General features: G+C 56.3%; 1 protein-coding gene across 1 annotated transcript; it reads right to left on the bottom strand.

Moving 5' to 3' along the window:
- Nucleotides 1-3,465: 3,465 nt before the first annotated feature.
- On the bottom strand, nt 3,466-8,358 carry LOC109281555 (trinucleotide repeat-containing gene 18 protein-like). Its single transcript, XM_059714236.1, has 9 exons — nt 8,253-8,358; nt 6,770-7,742; nt 5,427-6,231; nt 5,135-5,268; nt 4,683-4,811; nt 4,207-4,286; nt 3,952-4,054; nt 3,757-3,852; nt 3,466-3,567 (listed from the first exon to the last, which is right to left on the bottom strand). The coding sequence occupies exons 3-9, from the start codon at nt 6,229-6,231 to the stop codon at nt 3,553-3,555; spliced, it is 1,362 nt and encodes a 453-aa protein (XP_059570219.1). The 5' UTR covers nt 6,770-7,742; nt 8,253-8,358; the 3' UTR covers nt 3,466-3,552.
- Between the last annotated feature and the right edge of the window lie 18,299 nt (nt 8,359-26,657).

Here is a 26,657-nt window from a genome sequence, read left to right as displayed (position 1 = left end):
TGTGTGTTGTAGACCCTGTGTTTTCTATGGAAGTGGATCATCTTGTTTTCTTTCTTTCCTTGCACGTCATGAGCTTGTATTTCACACAGGAATATGAGATGAACACCAACACTTATAAGAAAAGAAAACTAAAGCTTAACTTTATTATCTTACATCTACTCTTAACTTCTATCACATCTATGTTCAACATTACATATTACATTAAATCTATGATTAACAGTGCACATTGTTTATGCCTTTGCTCTCTTCACTCCCTGAATGGCCCTCGATGGATTCAAGGGCAGGCTACTAACACAACAGATGTTGGGATGGTCTGACTATGTCCCGATGCCTCAGAGGAAGGCGAAAAACCCCCAGAAGTTGGTTCCATAAATGAAGGGGGAAAAAATTCCTTCCTGGCCCCAAACAGCAACCGGCCAAAGCCCTGAGGCAGGGGTCACAAAATGCCATCCACACAAGAGCGTCCTCCACTTGGCAACCTGGGCACTACAAACTCGTGGTGCCTGGTCTTTCCCCAGCCCTTTTTCAGAGCTGGGCTGGAAAAAGATGATCAAGTTCTTCACCATGAGGGTTTCTCAGGCTGCTTCTCTTGCAGAGGCTGAAGTGGCTGTGGAGGATGGCTCAGACTGGATGATGACTTGTCAGTCGGTGACGTGTGTGGTGGCTTCAGCACTGTTGCAGCTGTTCTATGTAGCTGTCGGGCTCCCAGTGAGGTTGGGGAGGTCGTCTTCACTCAGGGAGGGGCTGTCAGGGTGGAGGTGGTCTGCAGGTGTCACTACGCAGTGTAAGAAAAAGCAGCACAAGATCAGATCCATGCATTGAGACCGTGATACAAGGCTGTGATGTGAGGAAGTGGGGACTGGGAGCTTTCCCAGGACTCAAAGGCCTGAACATTTGAATGAGGGAAAACACAATAGACCATGCTTGGCCTCTTGCCTGGAAGAAGCTGAACATCTTTAGGCATCACTACCCAGCCACGTTCAAGATGAGCTGGATGCTCTGAATGGACAACCCCAGCCCCAAAAAGGCCATGGCTGAGAGAGCTACAAGCAAGGGAAAGTAGGTCTCTGATTGTGTGAGCCAGAGCAGCATTTAACAGGAGACAGAGGGTCCCCCCTGTCCTGGGGTGGCTCAGCCACTTGGGAGAGCTCCCGGGGCTCCTTCATGAAAGATGGCAACACCCTGCAGGCCCACCCATGCCGCCCGGGGCAGAGGGGAGCTTTCCCCAGGGGCAGCAGGGCACTTGGAAAGTCTCCTGCCATTGAGAGGAAAGAAAGAAAAGACCTGAGGAGGATGGATGCTAGGACAGGACTCTGTAGGGCAGAGGGGAGAATTGCCCACACGCGGCAGGGAGCAGGTTTGTGTTAGTGCCAAGAGCCTCCCCGTCCCTTCCCTCTGATCCCTGCTCCCCAGGGGCAGAGGGGACAGGACAGTACCTGCAGGAGCAAGTGTGGGCGGCTGGAGAGAGGCGAGGGCGCTGGAGGAGGTGACCAGCAGGCTGTGCCCTTGCAGATCTTTAGGCAGCTCCTTCAAGCAGGTGATGATAAATAGCTTATTCAGGACCCTGATGGGGATTTCTTTCTCCTGCAGTGGGACAATAGACAGTCAGAGCCTCTGCTGCCCCAGGAAGGATGGGGGATGTGGGGAGGGGTCATGGGGCAGGGATTGGACTGAGACCAAGGGGTTTTGGTAACAGCCTAGGGAAATGGGGGCAGGTTCCTGGAGAGACCTTTTTCAGACAGTCGTGGTGAAGATGAGTACTGGCGGGCCGGGGCAATGGGGTATAGTGGCAGTGCCTTTCTCCAAGGCACTTGGCAGGCCTCCCGTTCTCCTAGAGCCCAGTTTGCTCAGAAGGGAAGGGAGATTGCCACCTTACAGACAGGGGAGGTCACTAATTGAGTTAGTCTGTGAGGTGCAAATGGACCCCACCATGAGCCAGAGCTCAGACTCCAGTGTGTAGTGACCTCTCTCTGCTCCGTGTTGTCCCCACACAACAGGTCGTGATGGGACAACAGTGACTTGATGTGGCAGAGGCAAGGGGCCCTGAGCTCACTCTCCTCCCTCCCCGCACTCCCCAATGTGGCTGCTGACCTTGTGCCCCATCAAGCGGCCGGCTTCCCCCAGGATGGCATACAGAAAGATTAGCCCAGCTTGGCTGATGTGCATTGGTCCATTGTGAACTGCATGAAGGGCCCTCTGCAGGAAAGCTCTCCTTTGCTCCTCCAGCAAGATCTTTCTCAGCCCCTGAAACAGGAGAACACAAGGCTTGGCATATCCCACACACAGGCTCCATCTCTGGGGCTGGCACCACATTGCCCTGGACACTTGCAAGGCTCTAACCCATCGCGGGAAGACCCGTGCCAGCTGGAGACAAGCAGCAGGCCTTTCTCCACACTCCTTCATCACACCATCCTCACCTCTCCCACTCTCGCCAGGTCCCTGTACTTCTGGACCTGGCTCTGATCGTTCTGGCGCTTGCACCGCAGCCCCTCTGCCCCTCGCATGTCTTGGCCTAGGACAAGTGGAGACACATGGCTCTGAGCTGCCATCCTAGCTTTGGTGCTCAGTGTCTTCCCAATGGGGCTCTGGCTGCTCTTATGGCACCGTGAAGGGCAGGACCCCAGCAGGGAGGTCATCATTCAGCAGGAGCCAATGCGGACCATACATCCTGGGATGAGTCTTGGGATGGGCTCCCTGGTTCCCCCATGGGAGGCCCAGGATGGGTGCATTAGCACAGGCTGCAGGGCCAGAGCTGGGCGCTGAGGTGGCCTAAATCATTAACGCTGACACCCTGAGTTGTTCCCAGGTCGGGAACAGACAGATGGAGACAAAGCATCTTGCCCTGCACCTGGGACCAGGCTTTTGGAGGGAAACTGTTGGCATCAGAGCCTTGTAGTCCAACCGGGTCTCCTTACCCCTCTGATGAAGGAGGATTTCAGCAAGCAGATACACGCATGCCCTGGCCTTGCAGCTGATCGTTTCTGCTGGGTCATTGATCATCAGACCCAGGTGAGCTGCCATGTCCCCAACCTCTGGTATTTCAGGGGAGCCCTAAGCAGAGAGAAAGGAGCAGGGAGGTCATGCATGTCCCACCTTCCTTCCCCAATACATCCCCAGGCACAGTTCTCTCTTTCCACGTCTCTGCATTACCCAGCAGGAGGGCAGGGAGGCAGAGACCACAGTGCCAGAGCATGACACCCCTCTCTTCCCATGGGAACCTGCAGCCCAGGGACTTGCTCAGGGCCCCAGGATCACTCCCCGTGCCTCATGCTCCAGGCCTAGTTGGCCCCATGTCCAGGGCTCACCACACCCAGAGCAGGTCATGGAAAAGAGACCCATAAAGAGCCAGGGGCACCACTGAGGCCCTGGAGTGAAGCTCCTTGTCCAGCTCTGACCCCACTTTCCCAGGAGCCCTGGCAAAGGCAGGGGACCAGGATGCTGGGGTCAGGGCTCACTGACCTCAAATAGTGGGAGGAGCTGCACAGCAAAGGCAATGGCGCTGGTGATGATCTTCATGCCCAGTGCACGGTGCTGGGCATCCGGCGCCTCAATCTATGAAGTAAAGTGCTGTGGGAGGAAGATGTTAAGATCAATGGGCATGAGCCCCGCCTAACCCAGCAGCCTTGGAATCCTCCTCAGGACCTGAATTTCAAGCTTGGGCTTGACCATCTTCCTTATGCTTTGAGAGAGGCTTGCTGCAGTGCACAGGGCAGGAGCTGTCCCGGCCCGAGCCCAGCCCCTCTGCATGGTGCTCACCTCCCAGATGGAGTAGAGCTTGCCCAGGCTGGGGGCGCTGGACAAGACGCAGCACAGCAGGCCCTCCAGGTACTCCTCGTACAGTCGCTGCATGACCTGGAAGGGGAGGCAGACCCAAGGGTCAGTGCCATGGAGACTGGGGCCTCTCCTGCCAGGGGGCGGCTTGTGGGACATGGCAGTGGCAGGGGGACCTACCTGGTTGCGATGGGTCTCACGCCCTATGGCCAGGAAGCTCTTGTCCACGGCGGCCCGCAGGAGTCGCGACTCCAGCGCTGGCTCCAGGCTGAGCTTCGGGTCGCTGTGAGGAGAGAGGAGCCTGTGTCAGATTGAGCTATGCGGGGCAGCGGTGGCACTGGGGTGGGCAGGAAACAGCCTGGAAAGCTGGGCTGAGCAGCGGGGATCCCCCTGGCCCATGGCAGAGCGAGGACAGCTGGGCACAGGTCCCCGTACCTGAGGCAGCGGATGGCATCTATGCTGTATGCCAGGATGTGTTTTCTGTCGGCCTCCACTGAGATGTTCTCCATCAGGTTCTGTGAGCCCCAAAGGGGACGGGGAGGTAAGGATCAGCCACATCCCCCACGGGAGACCACCCAGTGCTGCAGGCGCAGGCAGCAGGATCCCAACCAGCCCTCTCCCACCCACCCAGCTGGGCTGGCCCTCTGCCTCCCACGGCCTGGCAACCATGGCACTCAAACCTCTCCTGATCCCACCCTCACCTGCCCTCCAGAGGCAGGATTGCCCAGCGCTCAACATCCAGGTCAGGAATCGACCACTATCTCCCTCATCTATTACCCCCATGTAATGCCCAGGCCCAGGTGTGCCTGCCCTTCTCCCTCTCATCCTGCTCTACCTCTCCCCTCCTTCCTGGTCTCACAAGACCCTATTTCCATTCCTTCCCTCTCCCCACACTGTCCCATGCTACTCACCACGATCCTCTCCACCATGGCCACTTTGAGGTCCTCCAGCTCCACAGCCACCTCTCTGCTCTGGTCCGCAGCGATGGTCAGGCTGATGATGGCCAGCAGGAAGTGCTGCCTGTCCTTCCCGTCCAGCATCTACCAGGAGCGAGACCAGGGCTAAAGCAGGCTCTTAGCCAGGGGTCTCCTGCTCCTCCCCAAACCCCCTGTGGGACTCAGGCCTCCTCTGCCCCCACGGTGCTGAGATGCATCTCCTCGGGCCAGGTGTTGTAAAGAGCAGGGCAGTGTCCGTGGAGGGAGGGACCCAGCTGGGGCTTCACAAACACCCACCTCGAGCAGCGCCCCTGGGCTGAGTGTGTCCCCTTGCGGGCTCTGGGTCCCAGGGGGTGGCCTCCTGCCATGGGCTGCATGGGGGAATGGAGGACTGGCTGGGTGCCAGCTCCGCTGGGGCAGTTTCATACCTCCCCTGGGTCCTGCAGGTGTTTCTTCACAAGGAGGAGGGCAGCTTCTTCCGGGGACCTTCCATCTTCCTCCTCCTCCTCCTCTTCATCCTCCTCCTCTTCCTCCAGCTCCTCGCCGGCCGGGCTGGGAATCACTGCACAGGGAGGAAAGGGGAGAGGGTCACTCGTGTGCCCCGAGGGGAAGGGAAGTGGGTGTTGGGGGAAGACATGGTGTCGTGCTCCCACCACCAGCACTAGGGTCCCCTGCCTGCCCCAGGACGTGCCAGGGAGGTGTGCGGCTCAGCCCCCTCACCTTGGCCAGGATCCCCCTGCCCGGCCCCATGGAGGGTCCAAGTGGCCTCGCTTAGTGAAAGGTGCTGAGACCTCCGGCCCCAGCGGCTCCCCTCATCTGTGCGGGTGGCACCGGGGGCCGGGCTGGTCCCAGACTCCAGGGAGCTACTGGAGTCCTCCGAGGAGGAGCTGCTGGTCGACGTGGTGGTGTTGGACTCCTCCGAGCTATCGGTGTCCTCTGAGGAGGAGCTGCTGCTCGTGCTGGTGCTTTGGGCCTCCAGGGAGTTTTCAGGGTCCGAGGAGGAGGAGGAGGAGGTGGTGCTGGGGCTGGTGCTCCCGGACTCCTGGGATGTGTGCCAGTCATCCCAGGAGGAGCTGCGGCTCAGGCAGGGGCTGCTGTGGGCCTGGCTCAGCTCCTGCCCCAGGGCGGCTGGGCCCTCATCCCCGGCTCGGCACGGGGCTGCCTCCTGCTGCGGGGCTGCAGGGCCGGGCTCCAGGCTGCCCAATGACCCAGGAGGGGAGCTGCACGGTTCCTCGGGAGCCTGGCACTGAGATGGTGCTGGCTCCCGCCTGCCCAGGCGCACCCACGGCCACCTCCATCTGGACTTGGAGGTGGCTGATTTCTTTGCCTCCTTTCCCCTGCCGCTGGGAGCTGCCGGTTTTCTTTGGCAGCAGATGGGGCACAGCCACCTCCTTGCCCTGATGGGCCCCTCCTCGTCACGGCAGGTGGGGCCCCGATCCTCCTGTCCAGGCTCCCTGCTGCTCTCTTCTCCCATGGAGAGCACCTTGGCTGACCTCCTCCTCAGCACTCGCCGCAGCCTGTCCATCTTGGCACCGAACAGGGGCAATTATCAACTGGGGTTCAAAGCATCCTCTTCACACTCATCCACCCCCTCCTCCGCTCATCCAGGACACAGGCAGGTGAACCCTGGGTTAGAGCCATGCCCACAGCCTCCCTGGCACTAGGGTTGGCAGGTGGGGAGAGCCCTGGGCTCAGGGTGCAAGACCTGCAGCTGGCTTGAACACACAGCTCCATGCTCCTCCCCTCAGCACATGTTTGGCCATGGGCTGAGGCCCCTGGGAGTCGGGAATGCCAAGGAGAGGAGGACAGGGGCCCTTCCCTGGGACCTGCAGGAGCCCAGCAGCGCCACGGCTTGGGGCTCCCTGCACGCTCAGTCTGGGCAGCACTGGCTGAGCTGGGAGGGGTGGGGAGCTTCAGCACCTGGGGATGTCTCCAACCCACTGGAAGTGGTGTAAAGGAGCACAGGGGGCTGAGTGCCCACATTGCAGGAGGTGCATTTTCTGCCCATTTCTGCATTTCCTGCACAGAGATGGGAAGCCCCTGCGGTGCTGCAGGCCCCTCACCTGCCCTGGGGGATGGAGCGCTGCTGGGCGGGTGCTCACAGGCCCTGGTGACACCGCACTCCTCCCTCCGGCTCTGGACTAAGGTCTCCTGCCTCTCCTCCGATGGATGTCCCTCGCTGCCTCAAGCTGCAGTCACTGCCGTCGATGGGGGGACGCCTACCCCTGAAAGGGACTATGCCATCCTGTTGGAAGCCATCCTCGTGCACAGCCTCTTCCCCCAAAACAAAACTACACCTCTCTTCCCCCCCGTCCCTTCCCCTCTCTGCTTGCCCATGCCAGGACCCCTCTTCTTCCCTTATTTTCTCTTCCTGGCCCTTTCCTGCCATCCAACAGAAACTCCTGCCACCCTGCGCTGGCCTTCTTCCACATCACAGGCGCTACTGGCTTGTGCCTGCAGCTTTACTCCATCCATGCTGGTACCCAGGAAAGACCAATTGTCCTGCTCTGCGCCATCAAGACAGCTGGCTCTAAGTGGATTGTAACCGGGGTCCAGTCCACACTGGCCGTGCACCGCACTCCAGCCATCCTGGCGGGGAAGGGAGCCCTGTCCCGGGAAGCACTGGGAAGAGGTGCGACACTGGTGCCAAAAAAGATGTTCTGGACTGGAAATAAGACACTCAGAGTTAAAGGAGAAACATTTCTCATCACGGCCTCGGCAGGGGGTGGCATCCAGAGCATGACCAACTCCTGCACCCTACACACATGACTGCAGGGAGCGTTACTCAGCCCCTCACGCCAAGGGCAGGGTCCTGTTGTCTCCGTCTTGATGCTTCTTGTTTTCTCTGGACACGGGCCACAGGTCTGAAAGCACAAGAGCCCCTCACTCCCCTCCCAGCTCGACCCCTGCCGGCGTCTCCGGCAGCGTTGCCCAAGGACCGATCCTGACCTGCTCACTCCGGGCTGAGAGATCGCAGAGCGAAATCTTCCCTGAAACTGGTTCTGCTGTCGCTCTCCAAACGGCACCTGATGATTACTAACAGAAACAAGATGGGACATTTAAATCACATGAACAGGAAGAAATTCTTACTAATCCTCCTGGATTGTGATTTCAAAGATGAAATGAATTGATTTGGGTTTGTGCTTCAATTCTGGCCTTCTTCAAAAAGGAGGAGAAACCCCATCCCCGGTGCCTATGGTCGGCAAGTTGGCCGGGCTCCGCTCCGTTTCCTCCCTCCGGGCTTTACACAGGCACAAACCACCCCCGAGGGAAAGGCGCAGACTTGGTGCCCGCTCTTGGCTGAACACAACCTGCAGGATCGGGTCCCACTGCCCTTCCCGGTCCCATCGCTGGTGGGGCTGGTGCAAATCCCACCCCATCGGGCCACGTCCCCCTGGGACACCTCGTCCAGGAGCAGGAGGGCGCCGGCCCCGCGGCTCTTTCACGTCTGACTCTGATACCCCTGGGGCAAGAGGCCTCCTCTCGACATCCGCGTTGCCTCAGGCGGGGGCACAAGAGGGGCAGCGCTCTCCGCAGCCGACTTACCCGTCTGTGCAGACCCCGGGCGTCCGGCAGCACCGCTCCAGCCTCCGCCGGCAACTGCCTGGAATCCTGCGGCGCCGCGATGATACGAACGCTGCCGCGGCAACGCCCGGGGACCAGCTCCATTGCCGCTCGCACCCAGCGCCGCAGCCCCCCGCGGCACCGCCATGTCCCCTGGGGCCACTGTCCACGTGCCTGGGGATGGGTGTCCCTCGGGGCAGACCAGGAGCTCCCCTAATTGAGGGCAGGGGGAGGAAATGCCCAGTCCACTCACCTGCTTTACCACAACTATTTTTTTTCACCGGTCCTAACACAAGGAAGGGGCACGGCGAGCACTGCATGGAGCTGTGCACATAGCACTGGGGCCCTGCTCACAGCTATACCCCTGCCAGGCTCTCTGGGCTTGCTCTCTGCTCTCTTCTCTAAACAGATGCAGGGGACCCAGCACAGGGCTGTGCACAAATCCTGTGCTCCAGCAACCCCAGGAAGCAGAGCCCAGGGCAAAAGGTCCTCAAAATGCCAACCTCAATTCTGGCAGCTCTCCCAGCCCGTGCCCAGCTGGGTGCCCTGGGGTCCAGTTTGGTTCCTGCTTGTGTGGACTGCCCTCTCCAGCCATGCCCTGAATACATCTCCAGGAGTCCGACCAGCTCCAAGCAGGAAGACAGACACCTCTATCCCTTTCCTGGTCCCTAACTGTGATCCTTGCCCTGACTCTACAAACTATTTTTGTTTCATGCAAGCAAACACTATTAGGAAAAATAAAAATGAACTGGAAATCATAGGATGTAAAGAAAATGTGTTTTTGTTGGTGGATGAGAAGTGGAGATGAAACTGCTTCTTCCCCTTGGTAAATAGCCCCAGGATTCAAGTGTTGAGGGGGCGGGGGTGTATGATTTGCTGTCTAGATCAGGGCCAGCACTGGGGTCATGTATGGATTCCTCCACAGCTCTCTTCTTTGTAACTGAAATAGGTCCTGGGAAGGTCTCTATGGCCTGGGGTTGTCAATGTTGATGCTCAGTTTGGAAAAAACAGATGCTCCTTACAGGGGCCTGTTGCCACATACAGGTGGGCAAGTCTGACTGTACAGCTTTGCGTGGAAAAGTCAGAATTGAATGAAACCTCCATCTTCATTAGAAGTACAAATGGGTGCTCAGTGTGACCCCAATGTGTAAGTGCTTGTTGGCCAGGAGAAACTGACTTATATTCAGCTCGTTTAAATGTGTTTTGTTAATGCTGCCTGAAACACCTGCCCTTCCCCTGCTGCTTCCCTCCCAGATGGCCCAGGCCCCTCCAGCCCTTTGTCCTTCCTTTCACTCCCCTCCCCTGCGCCCACGTGGATGAGAGTCTGAGAGAGGGAGCCAGCGCCTCCTACGTATGTATCAAAGAATGATACCATGTCCACTGGTATTTGGCTTTTTTGTTCTGATGATAAAATGCAAGCCAAAATATCACAGATTTCTTTAAATCCCAATTGAAAATCCTGAAGTAGAAGGTCCACACCATCTCTCTGGGTAACCTGTTCCAACACTTAACTAACCTTCTAGCGAGAAACTTTCGCAAGGGAAGTGGTGCTGGCTCCTACCCTGGGGATCTTTAAGAAGTGGCTTGATGCCTACCTGGCTGGGGTCATTTGAGCCCAGTTTCCCGCCTGCCCAGGCAGGGGGTCGGACTTGAAGATCTACAAGGTCCCTTCCAACCCGACTTCTATGATTCTATGATTCTGTGATATAATACTTTCTCATACCCTAGATTCCTTCATGAGAGCCCCTTCAGCCAGACAGGCTGCTTCTCCATCTCTCCTTTTCCCTGCTCTGCTTTGGACCCTGATATAAAGGAGATTCAGTCCATCAGAAGGACAGCACTGGGTCTCTTTCGCACAAGACTTATTGGTTTTACATGGTATTGTAACCCCCTCCCCTTGGCTAGTTTCCAGCTTCCAGTTGCAAACCCCTCTGGGCTGGCGTTGCCTTTGTCTCTGCTTGGCCAGAGCTCAGGATACCTTGATTTCCCTCTCAGGTGTCTGTGGCTTTCTTTTGTATCAGCATTGAATAATGGTGTTCAGGATCTGTGAAATGCACCTACATTTTGTTTAGTATTGGCTGATATAACTGAAGTCACTGCCCAAGGCTATGAGCAGTCTGCCCAGGCCTGGGGAGAAGCTGCCAGTGAGTCCTGAGACGTGTCCCTGGGACTTGGGTGCAAGCTCAGGAGCTGAGTCCATGACCTGGCAGCAGCTGTCTGGCAGCATGTGAAAAGAGCTGGGAGGCAGGGCGACAGCCAGAGCAGCACTGGCAACATGGCCCTGACCAGAAGCAGGCACCAAAATTCCTGGGGCACAGGCGCAGCTGGAAGGCAGACCTGGGTTTTGGTAAAAGGAAGCTGCCTCCTCCCATGGTCAGGGGAAGCAGACCATCGTCTGTCCTTGCAAAGAAACAGGAAAGCATCAAAACAGACTGGCCTCCAAAATGTATTTCTCTGCCTCGCACGCACAGCTCAACAAGTTCCAAACCCTGCCTAACTGCTCAGGCCAGGGGCAAGGATTTTTGTGCGCATGACAACCCTGTCAGACAGGGAGGTGCTGTTGTTGCCATTCTACAGGTGGAAAATTGAGGCAGACAGACAAGAAGGGCTAGATCTGTACAGGGACCTAATGTGGTGCGTAGGGGATCCTAAAACCCTGCACTGAGCTGCTGCTTCCCCCTGCAGAGCTGATGCTTCCCCCTCCTCAGGTGTCTTGGCATTGGACTGTAAAGTCCCATCGGGTACCCAAACTTCTGCTGCAGCTCACACCCAGAAGCAGGTTGGTCTTGGCAGGGCTGAGCAGCTTGGCGCCAGGCTCACGCCTGAGCACCGTGGGATTCAGGAATGAGTCATTCCTCGATTTTCCTCCACCTGAGAGGTTTATAGACGGTCACCAGGTCCCCCCTCAGCCTTCTCTTGTGAAGGCTGAACAGGTTCACCTGCATGATCCAGGGACAGCAGGGCAGACCCTACAATGAGAGGCTACGGGACCTGAACCTGTTCGTCCCTGCCCCACACCGCTGGAGGATGAGCCCAGATGCAGGGGAAGGGGTGTCTCTCCACTCCCCCTCACCACCACAGTTCCTGGTAGTGCATGTGAGTGTCCCTTGCTGCCAGGAGCAGCCCCGGCTCTTTGGCGAGGCATGCCGCATAGGATGGCCATCATAGAGGACATTCTGGTTTTCTGCTACTCTGTCCTCTACTGATACAAAATCCGACGCCTTTATGTCCTCTATTTTTCTCTTCAAGAGAAAAATAAAGGACATAAAGGCTTCTGGTTCTGTATCAATAGAGGACAGAGGACAACTGGACTTTCTTCTATGATGGCCATCCTAGTATGCCAGCTAGGAGCAGCGCTGTCACACCATCTTCTGCACCCAACTGCTTGGGTGCACATGTCTGTGGCAGCATGTAAAGGTCCCCTGCTCCCCGCAGGAGTCTGAGCTCAAAGGCCCAGGAAGTCTCTTTTAGTCCTAGGCTCCTACCAGCCCCCAGGAGTCCTGGCTCCCATCCCTGTGCTATAACCCTCAGCATGCTACTGCATGATCTACCTTTCAAATAAATCTCCATTTCACCCTCCAGGGCAGATGACCCAGCAGTTTGGCTCTACCCAGCCAGTGATTCTGCAGGTCCCAAACTTTCCAACACAATGTGGGAAAATGCTGTTGGGTTACATACTAACATTTCCATGAGAATTTGGCTATTTGGACACATTTGAAAAAAAAAACTCACTTGAAGAGGAAGCATTTGGATCGTCTTCCAGCTTGACTTTTCATTTTAACACAACTTTCCTGTTGCAAGCTTCTTTCATTTATTGAATGATGACCTGTTCTATGAAAGGTGAACAGCAGGGCCCAAGGTTTTCACTGAACTGAAACGGGACTTTCTGAGTGGCACAAAGGAAACATTTCAAAACCAAATTTCAAAATGGTGGTGACTTCCCTGAAAAGGAAACGCCAGTTCAAGGACAGCTTCATTAGAGAGGCGAGGATCGTTGTACAGCCGATGAATTGAATTGGTAAAAATGATAGACCCAGCTTATTTACAATACTGTAAATGCTATTAATTGTTAATAGCCAACGGGAATGCTGGAGAGGTGGAAACGAACCTGGGCTCCCATGTCTCTGATTTAGAACAGCGTGAATTGTTTCTGAGCTGTTTGGAGCCAGGCTAAACACCTGCTGCTTGGTCTGAGAGAAGAGAGGTAAGATGGGTCCCAGCCCACAAACAGCCCTCTGGGATAAGATGCCAAATCCTTCAGGGAAAACCATAGTCATTTGTTATTTAACTCAGGTCCACTTTGCAGAGGACTGCCACAGAGAGTGCAGAGAGTGCAGGGTGGGGGTGAAAGGTATTAGTTCCTGTGTAACGACTACAAAGTGGGGTGCTGGGGCCAGGAGCTGCTATTCCTCTCCCCCAGCCCTCATCCTCTGCATCCCCCTCCCTGCCCTTTAGACTTTATACACTCTGGCAGTGTGGTGTAGTGCGCTGGGAGGGGAGAGCCAGGGCTCCTGGGTCCGGCCCTAGTACTGGGAGGGGAGGGGGTCTCAGTAGTTAAAGCACAAGGGAGGGAAGTTGGGCCAGTGTCTTGGGGAACTTGTGTGCCTCTCATCAACACGGTACATGTTGTATGCACAGAGCTCTGCAATAACAGAAGGACTACATTTGGGCTGTTGGTCTTGAATCTTTCTTGAGTGCCACTTCTATCCACGTGGCCCATTGCGCTCAGGTCTGCTGCACCCACTGCCTGAGCACGTGGAGCTTCCTGGCAGGGTCCTGGTGTCTCCTCTGACAACTGCTAGTCCAAGCTGTCTAGATCGCTCAGCCCAAGGGATTACTCCACCCCACCATGCTCTGCTTGGCCCCACAACAAATGCACTGGCTGCATCAAATCACCCCTGAGGCAGGAATATGCACATGCCTGTTCCTCAATGCACATGCATGTGCACACTCACAGCGACCACCACCACGGGCTTGCACACACATGCATGTACTTCTCATCAGTGCGCACACACACCAAGCAGACTGCAAGGGATACAAAGTGCATGAGGAGGGGGAACAGGCAGAGACCCAGACAATGTCCCATGTGAGAAATACTCTCCATGTTGCAATAGGTGGCAACCCAGAGCAGCAGAAGTGAGAGAGAGAGTGCCCAGCAAGCCTCACAGACAGGCAAGTCCAACTGTGGTGTAACTTTTCCTGCTGTTCCCCCCCTGTGGGGCCTTTTAGGATTTGTGGAGGCATCTCAGTGACAGGCTATCATTTAGACCCAGAAAGAGAAGGACAACTCCACCCGTGCCCCTTGCAGGCAGCCCCTGTCCCCGGGGCTGGTCACTGCTGAGGTTGTGTATTCTCAAGTGGACCCGGTCTATAAAAACCTGCAGGTCTGAGGGATATGGCTCCTTTCTTATCATCCTGTGTCAGCCAAGCCTCTGGCTCAGCCAACATGGGCTTCAACCCGTTCTTTGCAGCACTCAGACATCTAAATTCAATCCTATTCCAGCCTGCTCAAGGCCCTGTAAAGCCTTCACTATGTCAGTGTTACTCATCTTGGCCTGCCGACTAAATGATGATAAAGCAGCAAGGAGGAGGAGGAGGACCCACCCCTCTGTGCTGCTAGGGGCGTAGGGTGGCATAGGACAGGGTGGCATATGTGGAACAGACACCTAAACACGCAGAGGTGCCTAGGAGGGAGCGCAGGATCTGGCTCAGTGTCTCTCCCTCAGCTGTGTTTGTACAGGGCCTGACACAGGCTGCTTTGTGATGCATCTCCTCTATGCCATCACCTCGCCATGGAGACCAGTGGGGAAAAGCAGAGCAAAGATTTTTTCTGGTCACTCTCTGGGTTGACCTGGAGGGAGCCGTAGTGACTCTTGAGAGAGTTAGTGGATTGTAACGTTTTATTCTAGTAGCAGTTGGATCTTTTATCAAGTGTTCAATTATTTGTATTAGTAGTGATTAGCATTACTGTTCTTAGTCAATAGCATTAGCATTAGTAGGAATTAGTATTCATATTCTTTGTAACTAGTAGAGTTAGTAGTTAGCATTAGCAGTGTTAGTTATTAGGCTTATTAGGAAATAGTTGCCCTTAGGGTTAAGAATCCCTCCAAGTGATAGCGATATTGGCCGCGGGGACATGGAGGGAAGGAGACGCTCACAGCCTGTGCGGGTAAGGGGGCTGCTGGCTGTTCTTGTTCACTTCTGCTCTTCTTGGTTGCCAGTTCCTGACAACTGTTTCTCTTTCTCTTCAATGGAGGGTTTTTTCTAGTGAGAGATATTGCCATGTTCCCACCCCTCATGCACTTTCTCTCCCTTACAGCCTAGTGCAGTCCAGTTGATGGAGGCTCTTTTGCCTGCTTTTCTCCTTATTCTTGTCCATTTCTTGCCCCAGCTGCTTCTCCTACTTCTTGGCCCATCTAGCGTAGCTGCATCCTGCAGCCAGGATCACTGCAGCTTGGTGCAACCGGACCATTTTTTCCAGGTCTAGGTCTCTCTCTTCCTGCAGCCTGTTCTCTAGCTTGGGGACTTGCACTGGAATCACTCTGATCTCCACTGTGGGAATTGCCCAGCTAGAATAACAATATGCCCGGCTTGGAGAGGAGTAACTGGCCGTTTTGCCACCCTTGCTGCCTGGGCCCCAGGATGACTTCTGCTAAACATCTGCTGTCCGTGTTCAGCTCCCCCAGGTGGAGGCAAGCCGCACGGCTGGACACGGCACACCAACGCCACCACCTGCCCGGCCCAACACAAGCAGGAAAGCCCCCAGGGTCTGGGTCCCTCCAGAGCACGACATGTTTGGAGGGCTTGGGAGCAGACAGCAGGTAAGTGGCTGTGAGGCGCTGGCAGAGACACATCTGTTGCCATTAGCTCTCCTGTCTGGGCAGGTTATGGTCCCTGTCCTGCACTCCCCTATGCCCTGAGCTGGCTGAATAGCCTGAAATGCTTGCAGCAAAAGGCAGAACAGTCCATGGACACCCAGGTGCCCCAAGAGGCCAAACTAGGCCTCCTCCGTTTGCAGCATCTGGGCACCTCGCAGCACTTGAGCCTGCTGGGCGGAGCTATCGGCTGTGATTTAGAGATGGGGAAACTGAGGCAAGGCTGTGGGGAGGACGTGCCCAAGACCACCCAGGGAGTGAATGGCAGAACCAGGAATGAAGCCTGGCAGTTTTGCCCCCAGGCATGTGATGGGAGAAGGAGACGCATGTGGCCTTGAACTAGTGCCTAGGATCTAACGGTGCCCCAGGTCTCCCCTTGTGCAAGGCTGCATTCAGGAGGGCCTGGCGCGAGCCCCTCTGGGCAGCACAGGACAGAGCCTGAGGTGCCTGCCAGGGCCCCGGGAGTCAGGGGGCTTGTGCAGATGACGTGGAGGACGGCAGGGGCTCCCCAACACCTCGGGACCCCCCCAGGGGATGATGAGGCTCCCTCCATTCAGCTGCCACGTCGCTGTGCTCAGGGCACTACAATGTGTCCCCTTGCAGGGTATCACTGATTTTGCTCAGTACGAGCAACGCTGCAACCGGTATAAAGAGCTCCTCCGAAGTAGTCGTGCCCTGACCAAAGAGCTGGAGGAGCAGGAGACTGCATTGCTGCGGCAGAAGCCCAGTAGGGACATTTTACATCAGCTGCAAGATGTCATGAGGATGGTAGGACCATGGCCCGCCGTCCCTCCCACCCCCTGCCCTCCTGTGGGGTGGGTGGGTCTGAAGGCCTGCTGAGGGGTGGGGCGTGGGGCTGCTGGCCTGGGTGGGTGTTACTGTGGGTGTGCGGCCGTGTGTCTGTCTGGTGGGTTTTGTACACGTGAGTATGTGGATGGGAAAGTGGTCTGCACGTGTGCCCTGGGATGAGTGTGAGTGCAGGTGTGTCAGTCAGGCAGTGTGTGCACTGGTGACAAGTGCATGTACGTGCATGTGGTGTGGACAGGACTTGTGCATGTGTGAACCTGTGGGGGTGTGTGGTGTGTGTACATGCACATGTGCTCTGGGGACTGGCCTGTGGGGGTCTCTGAATGAGGGGTGATGTGGTGCAGCCGGTGCGGCCATGGGGCCTTGTCCCAGGCAGCTGCTTGCTGCTCCCTGTCCTGACGTTTCCTTTGCTCTCTCCTGCATCCCACAGAAGTTGCGTCTGGTCGGGGAGATTAAGAGCTATCAGCAAGGAATCGACCTGCTTCAGGAGAGTATCATGAGGAGGGAGCCGTGGCAACAGATGCGGGCCTGGGACAAGGGGCTGCCCCCAATCAGGTCTGTGTGGTCCTGGGCAGGACTGGAACAACCCGTCACAAGGGTCCATGGAGGGGCTCGGCGGGGCTGGCTCTGACAGCAGGGAACCTGAGTCTCTCCCTACCAGGGATCCTCCTTCCCTCCCCCTCCTTGGCCCCTCACACCTTCTCCTCATCCTGGGCACCTCTCTTCTACAGGCTCACTCAGGTCCTCCCTTTCCACTGCATCCCTCTCTGAGTGCCTCCCTTTCAGGGACTTTCACCCCCACAGGTCTGCACGGCCCCCACTGCAGCCCCTGAAGGACTTGGGGAGCTGGGCTGCTTGCAGAAATCCATTTGCCGCGCATTGTCCACTGCTGCCCCCCTCCCCCTCCCTCCTGACACCCCCGGGGGTTTCTCCTGCTCCAGGCTGACCGCTCCGTACCAACCTGGGAACAAGACGCCACGAAGACAGCAATCGGAAAAGTTCCCAGAGCTGGAGGCACGGGGCAGCCCCTGCAGATGGCGCCGGGATTGAGAAGAGGGAACACGTGCTTAGATTAAGTTAATTAATTAAAATGATTTTTAAAAATGGAAAGATTTGATGTGGATACAGATGATTGAGTCCCTGCTGGAAAAAAAAAAATCAAGAAGCTGTCCAAGTGTGGAAATACCCCATTTCCACCTGTTTACGATGAAAAGTGATGTTATTTATGCCTTCCAGTTAGACGCGGGAGCGGCGAGAGATGGGCGGGTGAAAGCTTGCTGCGCCCCCGCTCCCCCAAAGCCCCCCAGAAACCCTCCAGCAGCCGCGGAGCCCCCCGCCGACCCCCAGCACAGCCGGGGTAAGCGGGGCCTGTGGAGACAGGGGGCTAACCCCTTAGTGTGTGTGTGGGAGGCGGCGGCTGAGTGGAGCCGGGCCGGGGCAAGCCCCGCCCAGGCCCCTACTTGGCCCAGCCCCCCAGGGAGCCACGCGACCGGAGCTGTGCAAACAGGCGCACTTCTCTGCCGGCGCGTGAGTTAGCGCGGGAGGGCCCAGGACCCTGCCTGCGCACCCCCCAGGGTAGACAGCCCCAACCATAGCCAGCCCACCAGAGGCATGACACGGGTGGGCACGCGCCGCACCCCGAGGGTCCCCTCGGGCTCCGCGGCCCCCCCTCCGGCACCTCAGAGACGGCCATCCAGACGGAGCCCCTGGTCCCGGGCTCCACGCAGACGGAGCCCCTGGCTCTCGGCTGCGGGGGCTGCCTGTCCCTTTTTCAGGCTCTGGGGCCTGGGAGCATGGTGACCTCCCCTTGTGGGGTCTGCTCCCTTTTGGGGTCTCTGGCGCGCCAGCTGGAGGAGCTCCAGGCCACAGTCCAGAGACTGCGTGCCATCAGGGACTGCGAGCAGGAGATAGACTCCTACTGCCAGGCCCTTCTCCCCCGGGAGGCGGAGGGTAGACCACGGTCTCCCTCCAGGCCAAAGGAGGACTCTGGGACCTCCTGCTGTGTCCAGCCAGGGGCATGGACCAAGGTGGTCAAGGGCCCTAAGGCCCGCCGCATCAAGGCCCCTGCCCCGCCACAGCTGAGCAACAGGGACGCACCTCTTGCTGCCCCAGCAGAGCCTGCTGAGTTGCCGGCCCCCACAGGCAACATGGGCCCCACTGCAGCTCCCGCTCCTGCTCTCCCCAAGACAAAACGTTAGGTGTTTGTTGTGGGAGACTCCCTCCTGAGGGGGACGGAGGGGCCAATCTGCCACCCCGACCCCTTAGCCCGGCAAGTCTGCTGCTTCCCAGGGCCCGCATCCGGGACATTGCGGAGAGGATCCCCAAGCTCCTCAAACCCACAGACCACTATCCCATGCTCCTTATTCATGTGGGCACCAAGGACACGGCTCGGAGCACTCCCAGCCAGGTCATGAGGCGCTACAGGGATTTGGGAGCGGGGCTTAAGGGTCTGGGGGCGCAGGTGGTGTTCTCGTCGATCCTCCCAGTCTCAGGCTATGGGCTGAGAAGGGACAGGAGGATCTATGTGGTCAACCAAAGACTGCGGCGCTGGTGTCGTCAGGAAGGCTTTGGCTTTCATGACCACAGCCCGCTCCTTGGCGAGAGAGGCAGCGAGCTGCTGGGAAGAGATGGTCTCCACCTCTCTCCCCTAGGGAGGAGGCTCTTCTCAGCCAGACTGGCTGACCTGCTCCACCGGGCTTTAAACTAAGCCCGTTGGGGGACGGGGGGACTACCGCCACTGCTGGCCCGCTGAGCAATCCTTGCAAAGCCAGCGGATCATGGCACTCAAGGGAGCCCACCCCGGCCCCAGCCCTGGTAAAATCTGTGGGCAAGGAAGGAGCCCCCCAGGGGGCGCTTGCCTGCCTGTACACAAATGCCAGGAGCTTGGGGAATAAGCAGGAGGAGCTCATCCTCCTGCTCAGTGCAAACAATTATGATGTCATAGGGATCACAGAGACCTGGTGGGACTCCACCCATGACTGGACCACGGGTATAGATGGCTATACCCTGTACAGGAGGGATCGTGTAGAGAAAAGGGGCGGGGGTGTAGCTCTCTATGTTAAGGAAAGCTACGTGTCCCTGCAAGCTGATATTGGCGACCAGGGTGGACGGCTGGAGACCCTCTGGGTTAAAATCTGTGGGGAACACGGCACAGGGGACACAATGGTGGGAGTCTATTACAGACCTCCCACCCAAAGTCCTGAGCTTGACCAGGAGTTTGCCCAGGAACTGGCTGAGGCAGCTTGCTCCAGGACCATGGTTGTCATGGGTGACTTCAATTACCCAGACATCTCGTGGGAGGATCGCTCAGCAAAATCTGAGCAGTCGCAGAGCTTCCTCTCGTGCGTGGATGACCTCTGCCTGACTCAAGAAGTCTATGGGCCAACGAGAGGCAAAGCGCTGCTCGACCTGGTGCTGGCTACTGGGGATGACCTAGTCGGCGACCTAGTGATAGATGGGAAGCTGGGTGACAGCGACCACGAGCTGATCACCTTCACCATCCGCCGAAAAGCTGGCAAGTCAGTCAGCAACATGGAAGTCCTTGACTTCAGGAAAGCCGACTTTGACAAGCTCAGGAGGCTCATCAGTGAGGCCCTCAGGGACTGTGACCACAGGGAGAGGGGAGTTCAAGAAGAGTGGTTGCTCCTCAAGGGAGCGATCCTCAATGCACAAACTAAGGCTATTCCATCTCGGAGGAAAGGCAGCAAGAGGGCACAGCAGCCCCCCTGGCTCTCCAGGGACCTAGCAGACCTCCTGAGGCTAAAAAGAAAGGCCTACAAAGGATGGAGGATGGGAGTCACCTCCAAGGAGGATTATTCTGCACTGGTCCGGTCCTGTAGGGAGCAGACCAGGAAAGCCAAGGCTGCAACTGAACTCCAGCTAGCTTTGAGCATCAAGGACAATAAAAAGTCCTTTTTCAGATATGTGGGGAGCCGGAGGAAAAGCAGGGGCAACGTTGGACCCCTGCTGAACCAGATGGGGCAACTGACAACTGACGCCCAGGAAAAAGCCAACCTTTTAAATAGGTACTTTGTGTCGGTCTTTCATCTGCCCCATGGGACGCCCGTGCCCGCTACAGGGCCGGGAAGTCTGGGTGAGGGTGATCCCCTGCCCTCCATTAATGCTGACTTTGTGAAGGAACATCTTGAGAAGCTGGATACCTTCAAGTCAGCCGGCCCTGACAATCTTCACCCCAGGGTACTCAAGGAGCTGGTGAGCATCATAGCCCAGCCTCTAGCGCGGATCTTTGAAAACTCTTGGCGCTCTGGTGAAGTGCCCGAAGACTGGAAGAAGGCCAATGTGGTGCCTATCTTCAAGAAAGGGAGGAAAGTGGATCTGGCTAACTATAGGCCCATCAGCCTGACTTCTATCCTGGGGAAGATCTTAGAAAAGTTTATTAAAGAGGCCATCCTTAATGGACTGGCCGACGCCAACATCTTAAGGGATAGCCAGCACGGGTTTGTTGCGGGTAGGTTTTGCTTGACCAATCTCATTTCCTTCTACAACCAGGTGACCTATCACCTGGACAAGGGAGATGAGATTGATGTCATATATCTTGACTTCAAAAAAGCCTTCGATCTGGTGTCCCATGATCGTCTCTTGGAGAAACTGGCCAATTGTCGCCTAGAGTCCTCCACGATCCACTGGCTGGAAAATTGGCTCCGGGGTCGGACCCAGAGGGTAGTAATTGATGGAAGTCACTCATCGTGGTGTCCTGTGACCAGTGGGGTCCCCCAGGGCTCTGTCCTTGGACCCATACTGTTCAACATCTTCATTAATGATGTGGACACTGGAGTCAGAAGCGGACTGGCCAAGTTCGCAGATGACACCAAACTTTGGGGCAAAGCATCCACACCAGAAGACAGGCGGATGATCCAGGCTGACCTGGACAGGCTCAGCAAGTGGGCGGACGAGAATCTGATGGTGTTCAACGCCGATAAATGCAAGGTTCTCCACCTTGGGGAAAAAAACCTGCAGCATCCTTATAGGCTCGGCAATGCTATGTTGGCTAGCACTATGGAAGAAAGAGACTTGGGGGTCATCATTGACCACAAGATGAACATGAGCCTGCAATGCGATGCTGCGGCTAGTAAAGCGACCAAAACGCTGGCTTGCATCCATAGATGCTTCTCAAGCAAATCCCGGGACGCCATTCTCCCCTTGTACTCGGCCTTGGTGAGGCCGCAGCTAGAGTACTGCGTCCAGTTTTGGGCTCCACAATTCAAAAAGGATGTGGAGAAGCTTGAGAGAGTCCAGAGAAGAGCCACGCGCATGATCAGAGGTCAGGGAAGCAGACCCTACGATGATAGGCTGAGAGCCCTGGGGCTCTTTAGCCTGGAAAAGGGCAGGCTCAGGGGTGATCTGACGGCCACCTACAAGTTTATCAGGGGTGACCACCAGTATCTGGGGGAACGTTTGTTCACCAGAGCGCCCCAAGGGATGACGAGGTCGAATGGTCACAAACTACCACAAGATCGTTTCAGGAAGAATTTCTTTACTGTCCGAGCCCCCAAGGTCTGGAACAGCCTGCCACCGGAGGTCGTTCAAGCGCCTTCATTGAACACCTTCAAGATGAAACTGGATGCTTATCTTGCTGGGATCCTATGACCCCAGCTGACTTCCTGCCCTTTGGGCGGGGGGCTGGACTCGATGATCTTCCGAGGTCCCTTCCAGCCCTAATGTCTATGAAATCTATGCCTGACTTTTCAAACCCATTTTGCATCTGGAAATAGAAAAGTCTTCTTCTGGGTCTGGTCTCTGGGGACATCCCTGAATCTGTGCCCCCCTCAGCCCACTATGAACTGCGGGCTTGGCTGACACCCAAAGACATTGCTGGAAGAATATCCACAGACCCGGGTGGGCTCTGGGTCACGTCATGTTCCAACCCCGGGATCCTTCACCATGCCCATAACCAGGGGAGTGACCAACCAGGTGACCTCTGTGGCAGAAATGCCACCGTCTGTGTCCCTCTCCAGAACTCTGTCTCTGCCAGCGCGAGAGGCTGGTGTTGAATTCCCCAGGGCGGGGGATCACAAAAGCCTGGTGCCTCGGAGGCAGATGCTTTCGTCACCTGGGGACGGGGAGGGAAAAGCCCCGCTCACCGGCCCAGGTAGCTAGTGATGCTTTTTAAATTGGTTGGCTAGTGGCCAGCACTGGCAGCTTCGATCGGACCGGGCTGCTGAGGTCAGGAAGGTTATTTAAAGGCCTGGTCCAGGAAGAAGGCAGCCATTAGCCATGCGGTCATCCTGGTGAATCTGAAACTGGGAGAGGAGCTTCACCATCTGAAACAGGCTCTCTCCTCATAACCGCATGCTCCAAGAGTGCCCTGCCTCCCGGGGAAAACTCCAACCACGTCTGGATGATGCGTGTGAGTAAGCTACTCGAGATCTGACTAGATATTTAGCTTACAGTAACTCAGATGTGTGATCAAAAGGCTACCTCAGCCTTGCTGGTTTGCTCTATGGGATCCCTCTGATATTCCTCTGATACTTCCATGATACTGCTCTACCTTTTACCCTTATTTCACCCTACCCCCTGTAATCAATAAAGTTCTCCTTGTGACCGCTGTGGGAGACTTATGCTTTGAGGGGTGGGTCTAAATTATGCCGAGGAGGCCCCATATGTCTGTGGACTAAGGGAGACCTTCCTATTAAGCCCCTGACTTGGGGAAGTGCCCCAAGTGCCTGTATTGGGTCATCTAGTACCCATTGGACGATCAGGCCTGTGTTTTCCAAGGTGCGCAGAGCCAGACTTGAGTCCAGAGCCTTGGATGGTGGCAGCGGGAACCCCAGGCTAGCGGGTGTGCTCCAGGGAAGGGGTCGGCCGGACGGGAGGCACCCCAGGGAGGCACTCGGAGCCTGGAAGGTGGTTGGGCGCAGGGAGGTGGGCGGCTCAACGCAGGAGCGCCCCCTACTGGCCTGCCACACGTGGTTGTAGCTATGGGATCCGAATACTCTGCTGTATTTGAGGCATAATTTGGGGTAAGGAATAGAGTCACTGAAATCCCTTCATCAAACAATTTCCAATTTGGCATTGGGTCGACTGGATAGTGTAGATAGTCAGGATGGCGGACTAGTATGTCCGGATGACCGTGCCTCAACTGAAAGAACTGGCAAAAGAGAAAGGCCTTCACGTGAAGAAAGGGCTAAAGAAGGAAGGGCTGGTTAAACTCTTGTGCACCAGCGAGTCAGAACAAGCGTCAGCTTCACGCTCAACAACTCCTGAGTCCAACCCAGAAACACACTCCCGCTCGTCAAGTCCGGAGGCTGCCGAGAGATCACCCTCTGAGTGGAAGCGGCAGAGACTCCATGAGCTAGAGTTAAAAAGGCTGGAGCTGGAGCTGGAGCTGGAGGCCCAGCATGAGAGGGAACAATGACAGCTAGAAGTGAAAAGGATGGAGATGGAAGCCCAGCTGGAGGAGAAGAGGCTGGAGCTGGAGGAGAAAAAGCTGGAGGCTCAGCTCCGTCTGCCGACCAACGGGGGAAACACGAGCACTCTGCAAGCGTCCGGGGAACAACCCAAACTGGACGTCTCAGCCTTCGCTTGCTACCGAGACGGAGATGATCCTGCAGTGTTGCTAAGCAACTTCGAAAGACAAGCCCAGGGGTGTAAGGTGCCGGAGGAAAAGATCATGATGTACTTGTCTGCTCTGGTAGAAGGTGACATGGCGGTGGTCCTGAACAGCCTTCCCTCAGACGCAGCTGATGACTATAATGCCTTTAAAGCTGCAGTGTCTAAAAGGTTCAAGTTAGGACCGGACTATTTTTGGAAAAAATTCTGGAATACGTGCCCACAACCCGGGAAGTCATTGACTGATTATGTGGCCCTGTTGGAGGACACATACAGTAAATGGTTAGCCAAAGCCAAGGTTGACACTTTAGAAAAGGCACGCCAGCTCCTGGTGCTGGAACAATTCTATTTTTGGTGTCCGAGGGAGGTTAAGTCCCTGGTCAGGGACAGGGACCCCAAAAATGCTCACGAGGCCGCTGAGATTGCAGACTGACTGTTGCTAAATCGTGAGAAGCCTCCCTACTCTGGGAAGGAACAAAAAGGGGTCCAAAGAGGGGGGAAGGGAGGCCCGGGTCAAAAAGGGGAAAGAGGGCCACCTCCTGCAGAGCGCAAGGTGGCCCCAGATTCGGACAAACCACCCAATTCGGAAAAGAGGGGGTGCTATAACTGCGGGGAGCCGGGCCACATCAAGCCCAACTGCCTGAAGCTAAGCAATAGACCCAGGCCCGTCAGGCGCGCAACAGCCGTGAGCAGTGAGGGGGAGGGCCGGAGCCACTCTGAGGGGAGTGTCTGTTGCTACAGGATCACAAACTCGGAGGAGGTGATGGCCCCCCACCGGACCATGATCACGGTGAAGGAGAGAACCCTTGTGGGGGAACTGGACACGGGGTCCAGTGTGACATTAATCAATTCCAACCTTGTCTTGCCTGCAGACATAATCCCGGGGAAGACCCTTACTATTCACGGGGTGGGGCCCCCACCTCTGATGGTACCAGTAGTCCGTGCACCCATCGTGTGGAATGACTGTGCAACGTACCTGGAAATGGGGGTACTGGAAGGGGCTCTGGTCCCCATCCTGGTGGGACGGGATCTTATGGGGCAGGAATCCCAGCTCCGGAGGTGGGAACAGACCCAAGAGCCAAAGCCCTGCACTGTTCATGCAGTGACTCATCTGCAGAGCAGGAAGGCTAAAGAGGGGGGGTTAGAAAATCCCCAGGAGACAGCCACACCAGTGGCCGCAGTGGAAGGGACCCCTGCAGACAGCAATTGCACACCGGTCCCCGAAGGAACTAGCGACCCCAAGGGTGGGTTAAGTGACAGTCCCGGGGAGGGGTGTATTCCGTCAGTGGCAGAGGGAGGTGAGACTACCAGGGAAGATACCCAAGAAGTCCCTGAGGGTGAGAGTGCACTCCCTGCAGGAACACCTGAGCTCCCTGCTGATTGCCTAGCTGGGCAAGAGGAGTTCAAGCGGGAGGTTTGGGAGGACCCCGGCTTGGAGGGACTCCGGCAGATGGCTCAGGAGCAAGAGACTGAGTTCACTCCGGACAAAAGGGAACAGGTGGTCTGGGATAAGGGGCTTCTCTATCAGTTGTGGGTGCTGAAGAACCATGCCGAGACCTGGAAGCCCCAGCGCCAGCTCATAGTACCCCGGAAATACAGAGAGCAATTGCTTTCCATGGCTCACGATTTACCGTGTGCTGGTCACATGGGCAGGGAACGGACACGCCACCGGTTCCAGGTGAACTTTTTTGGCCCAGAAGTGCCCAGAATGTGACGGACTACTGCAAATCCTGCGAGACATGCCAGTGGACGGGCAAAAGTGGGGACAGAAGAAGGGCTCACCTGCAGCCCCTCCCTATCATCGACCAACCCTTCCACACGGTGGCAGTAGACACTATGGGGCCGCTGAAGCATAAGACTCATGGAGGAAAGAAATACATACTGACTGTAGTGGACTGCGCAACGTGGTACCCGGAGGCAGTTGCCTTGACCTCCCTTGAGGCACCCGTGGTTGCTGATGCCCTCATCAAGGTCTTCTGTCAGCTGGGTTTTCCCTCCGAGATCCTGACGGACCGGGGTGGGAACTTCATGGCGGAGGTGATGAAGTGCCTGTGGGACTGCTGTGGGGTGGAACACCTTAAGACCACAGCCTACCAGCATCAGACAAATGGGCTGGTGGAAAGGTTCAATGGGACCTTGAAAGGGATGTTAAAGGCCTATGTGGACTCCAACCCCAATGACTGAGATGAGAAACTGCCGCATCTGCTCTTTGCCTACCGGGAGGTGCCACAGGAATCCACTGGGTTCTCGCCCTTCGAGCTGATGTTCGGGAGGTGAGTTCGAGGTCCTCTCAGTTTGGTGAGAGAGGAGTGGGAAGGGAAGTTCGCTTCCACAAAGACCTCTGTGGTGGAGTATGTGCTTAACTTTCGTCAGAAACTGACTGACATGATGAAGGTGGTACGGGACTCCCTGGGACAGGCCCAGGAGAAGCAAAGCTCCTGGTATGATGAAAAGGTCCGCTTATATACCTTTGAGCAGTGTGATAATGTGATGGTTTTCCTGCCACTAAAAACAGACAAGCTGCAAGCTGCTTGGGAAGGTCCTCATGCTATTCTGGACAGACTGGATGATGTGACCTACGTAGTGTCTATTAGTGATAGAAAGCCTAAGACAGTTCATGTGAACATGCTTAAACCCTACTATGACAGAAAGGAGATGGTATTCTGGGTTTCCTCTGTTGAGGGAACATCGGAGGACCCCGAGGAGCTGGTCATGTATGGTGATTGGGATGGTGAGGCAGGGATCGAGGAACTCTGCCTGCTGGACCATCTGCCCTCCCAGGACAAGGACCAGCTCCTCGCAGCACTCAAGGACTTTGAGACAGTGTTCTCCAATAAACCAGGTAAAACGGACCTGGCCGTACACTCTATAGAGACGGGCAGCCATCGCCCTATATACTCCCGACATTACCCAGTTAATGAGAAGGTGAGGCAAGAAATAAAATGGGAGATCGCAGAGATGGAAGAGTTGGGGGTAATCCAGCCTTCAACAAGTCCCTGGCCCAGTCCAGTGGTACTCGTCCGGAAGCAGGATGGGACCATCCGGTTCTGTGTGGACTACAGGAAGCTTAATGCTATTACCACCCCTGATGTGTACCCTATGCCCAGGATGGACTCTTTGCTGGATCACCTGGGCC

This window comes from Alligator mississippiensis, chromosome 11 (assembly GCF_030867095.1).
Source record: "Alligator mississippiensis isolate rAllMis1 chromosome 11, rAllMis1, whole genome shotgun sequence".
Classification (NCBI taxonomy): Eukaryota; Metazoa; Chordata; order Crocodylia; family Alligatoridae; genus Alligator; species Alligator mississippiensis.
The sequence above is the reverse complement of the archived record's forward strand: the minus strand, read 5'-3'. Positions and strand labels throughout refer to the sequence as shown.

Excerpts from the sequence above, each read along its gene's own strand:
- LOC109281555 (XM_059714236.1), bottom strand. The coding sequence starts at position 6,231 with ATGGACAGGCTGCGGCGAGTGCTGAGGAGGAGGTCAGCCAAGGTGCTC. Across the intron at positions 4,812-5,134 it reads ACCTGCAGGACCCAGGGGAG|ATGCTGGACGGGAAGGACAG; the intron begins GTATGAAACTGC and ends CGCTCCTGGTAG. Across the intron at positions 4,055-4,206 it reads GATGCCATCCGCTGCCTCAG|CGACCCGAAGCTCAGCCTGG; the intron begins GTACGGGGACCT and ends CTCTCCTCACAG.